A 4,824-nucleotide genomic window follows, 5' to 3' on the forward strand; every position below is an offset into this window, starting at 1 on the left:
GTACCCGTAATCAACTTCCTACTGTGACGTGGCACGCAACAGGCACCACTGCGGATATATAAGGGAACTGCACAGCAGCTACCAGTCAGTTCTACTGTAGCAGTCGCGGAGTTGTAAAGTAACAGTCGCCTAGTTAGTTGTAACCTGGCCATCGCCGAAGACAGTACCGAGTTGTAACGTAACAGTCGCCGAGTCGAGTTGTACTGGGACAGCCGCCGAGTTGTACCGTAACAGTCGCCGAGCCGAGTTGTAACCTGGCCATCGCCGAAGACAGTTCCTAGTTGTAAAGTAACAGTCGCCGAGGAGAGTTATAAAGTGACAGTCGCCGAGTGTGTTTTCAACAGTTCTCCAGTCAGCCGACTACTGTTGGAGTATAGCAGCCGTCGCGGAAAGAAGATCCGGACGTGTGTGTGATTGTGTAATTGGGAGCGTGTGATACAGTGATACCTAGCTCCCCTACTGTCAACGTGTAGACTACTGAAGACAGAGTGAACTGATTTGCGCATAGGGTTATAAATCGTGAAACCCCGCAACAGTGTTAACAGATTAATGCGATTAGGGTTATAAAGTGTGAAACCCCGCAACTGTGTCATAAGTAATTGTAGCCATTACTTGTAGATTGTTCAATAAACCAATTAACGATCTCTACGGCGTCTTCAGTAACGAAACACGTTACAGTATGCTTTACCATGATTTGCGGCAGTCTGTACATCTTACCCTGTCACAACTTTGTGTTTTATTGTATTACTGCTTTTCACGGCTTGCCACTACTAAATAAGGATTGTTTGTATTGGGAGAATATATATGTCTTACTGATTAGCGACCAGTAGCATGGTCAATAAGTGGTACTGAAGTGATTTTCAGGGTTGAATGCAGCATGACTGGTGTGTATCTCCAGGTATTTGGATTATCTCTTGTTTTTAATTGCCAGCACTACCTTTTCTCTCTGTCACTGCACATACCTGAGAATTCATTGTGCTAAGCAGAACAGTTTTAATAGTATTATCCTCTTGTCTGTGCAGAGGTGCCTAGGTCCTCCTTCCATTATGTTTTCAAATTAAAATTCTGCACATATTTATCTCCTACATGTATGCTGCATGTTTACAAGGGACAATTTACAAAGTTCATCCTGTAATTTACTCGACAATTCTGTTGCTGTCCTTCTCTCTCTCTGGCCCAGATATTCCTTTCAGCATCGTCTTCTGAAATGTTGTTAGCCTATTCTTTTCCATCACTGTGAGAGACCAACTTTCATACCCAAATAAAACAGCAGGTAAAGAAGTTTTGTATGTTATGATCTGTGCATTTTATGTAGCAAGTGGGAAGACAAGGATTCTGAACTTATTGGTAGCAGGTGTTAACTCCCTTGAGAATATAATTTTGGTTGTTACTGTTATTCCCAAATGTTGGAACTTTGTCACATTTTCAAATAATTTATTAGTGTTCCATATATCATTATTTTGTCTTGCATCCTTGTTATTTAACACGAGTGTATATTTCTGTGTGTGTTTATTCTCAATGTTTGAGTCTGGGGCAGCTCTCTGATCTGACAGAGTGAGGAAGCTGAACTTGTACACCTCATGCGTTAACCTGTGTGTGCAGCATCATGCTGGAACATGACGAAGCATGCCTTGTGAGGGAGCAGGCTGCGGTTCTGCTGACTAACCTGAGCAGTCACAGCATCTCGACATCTGGAGGAGGTGCCATGCTCAGCCTATGCCACACAGCAGTGAATTCTGAAGAGGTGAGATGTTTCTCTTGTTAAGTACATTGTACTCAGCTGTAATTAACTGGACATATACATGTTGCCTATGTAACGTGACAAGTAAATTCACACGGGTCTCGGATTTGGCTAAGATGTTTATTGGACGATCTCTTTTATACTTCCAAATACAATTATCATCCACCTATAATGTCATCAGATGTTTCTTACATCACTGTTATAGTTACTTCTTGTGCCGCTAATCTCGGTAAAGTTTTCTGTTCCCCTTGTCGGATGCGAGCTTTCTTCTGCTGTAGTCCGAGCTACACTAAGAACTCAAAAACTGACTGGTCTCTTCGAAGCTGGACTTTTATAACCTGGTCTCAGACGGAATAGAATGCACCATGTAGGAGGCTTTGGTCTCAGCTGCTGTCATGCAACGAACCTTTTGTTGTCCCTTCATCTCTGGGGAAATGCGTTTGTTGCTTAAGGTATTCCTAGGAAGTGACCCGCTGGTATTGTGTTTCCATGGAAGTATACATTCTTGTCACAGCCGTTTCCTGTCAATGGATGTGTCTTCTGTCCTTTTTGGCATCACGCCACAATACACATTCCTTGATTTATGCCGTAGTTTTGACCACCCCTCAAACCAGAAGGTGAAACTGCATAAATTAACATAATTTTCTCTTCTTCCCCATATTCCTCCTTTGCAAACCTGCACAGCAATCTGTGAACCCTTCTCCCCGCTTCTCATGATTGATCAGCAAGCAGTCTGCATTAAAGCTGGCGCTATTAATTGAAATCGATCTAAGTTAGTTGATGACATTAAAATGAAATTGTATGTTTTGCACTCGCATATTATGAAGTATATATAGCTGTGCTTATTTATATATGATTTGAATCTTGCATAGCGACAGTACACACTGAAACCTTGATTTAAGGTTTGTCTGGGGGACAAGCATTTTCTGCCTCAAATGGGAGATTTGGAAAACAGAGCCTAAAATGACTGTTAAATTTAGTTAAATCAATAGTAAGTTTGGGGCACACAGTAGCGTAGTTGGTTGAGGCACCATGCTACAAGCTGGAAGGTCGTGGGATCGAATCCTGATCAGGTGGATTTTTTTAAATTTACTTAATCCTCCCAGCCCCACTATGGCCCTGGGGTCGACTCAGCCTGTAACATAAATGAGTACCAGGAATATTCCCGGGAGGTAAAGGGCGGCCAGCGCATAAGGCTGACAACCTCACTGCCCTCTGTTAGCCTATTGTCTAGAAAATGTGAGAGCCTCAACATCTCACAACCCTATGGGCCTCCATGACCTGTTACAGGAATACCTTTACCTTTAACAGTAACAAGTCACTGAATCTTATATTATATTTAAGCATCCTGTTGCACTATACACCTCTATATGTAAAACTACAAATGCCTTCGTGAATGCAACAATTTATTTGGTTGTAGATCTTTGTCTTTTCTTCCTCTACGCTGCATGTTTTGGCTGTAATTGGCCATCATCAAGTGTATTTTTCACTACGTAGCTGTCACACTGCACACAGTCCAAAATCTAAAACATCAGCCTCTCAGTTTTGTTTTAAAAATCTCGCCAGCACACGCTCGTCAATTTGATTTTTAGAATTCCAGTTTAAAATTTAAAATTCCTAAAATTTAAAGTTTTAAATACCAGGGACACCTGCTCTTGTCTACATGTGCTGCAGCGGCTATTTCACTGAATCTTGTTCATTTAATGAAATAAAAGTTTCTTTGTTTTTGTGAATGAGCCCCACGCCAGCTTTCCTCTTCAAGAACTGAAACTCTCCATATATTGTAGTTATGTTACTCAGTGACGATGGAGGCAGCGCGGAACACTTGACAGTTTCATTTCATGGCTCTCATTGATTTAGCATCCTGAAATGTTGCACTTTCAGGTGCCAGTGACTGGTGTCCAAGCAGTTCAATTGCTTCTGACTCAGTGCAACTTCTATGGAGAAGTGGCTACAGTTTTGTCACGGCTATATCTGGGTAGCACCGTGAATCCAAGTGGAACTAATGGCACATGTGGCTGGACTGTTGAGCGTTCGTCTCGTCAACATGCACCACCTGAGGCAGGATTGCAGCCCGGTCAGCGGGCAGTGGTTTACACTGGCAACACTGATAGCAGATCTTCCAATGAACACCAAGGTTTGTGTGTGAGATTTGAGATGCTAAGGATGGTGAAGATTTTGGGTTATTCCACTGTGTAGTCTGGTAGCTGGTACCAGTGTTTCAGAAGAACATATGCCTTCAGTTGAAGATTACATAGTGCCAAACAAGCACAAGCACTCAGCATTGGTCCCTGCACTGACCCGGGAATCAAGTTCACACCCAGTTTCCTTACAATCCCTATCGTAGTTTTTCTCTTCCCATTCACATATGTATCTCACAGGTGGTCTTTTCTGTTCAGATTTTCAGACAGAAATGTTGTATGCCTTCCCAAAATATACTCCTCATTTTGTAATTTTCTCCATCCTGTTATTTTGTCTCTGCCTGGTCCAAATATTCTCTCAGAATCTGGTCTCAGATATCTGCAGTTTATTTTCCATACATTTATATTATGAATAAGAGGAATTTATTTGTGTTGTCAGGCAATGGGCAAGAGAGTCTTTGCTGTAACACTACAGAGCATTGTGTAAAACCACGTTGTAAGGATCCATGTTTAGAAATTATACATTACTATTGATATAGAATATTGTAACGTGTTTCGTTACTGAAGACGCCGTTTGGATTGTTAATTGGTTTATTTAACAACCTACAAATCACGGCTACAATTAATTATAACAATATTGTTGGGTTTCACAATTTATAACCCTATTCGCAAATCAATTCACTCTATTGTCAGTAATCTACAAGTTTTCACAGTACGGGAGCTATACAAGTGTCACTGTGTTACACACTCCCAATTAATACTCGGTTATCACGAACTATCACTGATTCTCGCACACGTGTCCGTAACTCATAACTTGCGAACTGAGAACTGTCGTCAGCGGCTGTGTAGTTCCCTTATAAACCCTCAGCAGGGCAATGAGAAAACAACCACATAGTAGGCATCACTGTTGCTACTGTCGTCTATCGCAACCACTGTTTATCC

At 41.7% G+C, this 4,824-nt stretch overlaps 1 protein-coding gene across 1 annotated transcript in view; it reads left to right on the forward strand.

Moving 5' to 3' along the window:
• The window catches only part of LOC111866310 (rotatin), a gene marked incomplete at its 5' end in the record, with an annotated part of 35,682 nt that overhangs the window by 10,725 nt on the left and 20,133 nt on the right, over positions 1-4,824 (forward strand). The window contains 2 exons of the mRNA XM_023855141.2: positions 1,603-1,744; positions 3,626-3,878. Of these exons, the coding sequence (XP_023710909.1) occupies positions 1,603-1,744; positions 3,626-3,878 (395 nt within the window). The remainder of the gene's footprint in view (positions 1-1,602; positions 1,745-3,625; positions 3,879-4,824) is intronic.

This window comes from Cryptotermes secundus, unplaced genomic scaffold (assembly GCF_002891405.2).
Source record: "Cryptotermes secundus unplaced genomic scaffold, Csec_1.0 scaffold1499, whole genome shotgun sequence".
Classification (NCBI taxonomy): domain Eukaryota; kingdom Metazoa; phylum Arthropoda; class Insecta; order Blattodea; family Kalotermitidae; genus Cryptotermes; species Cryptotermes secundus.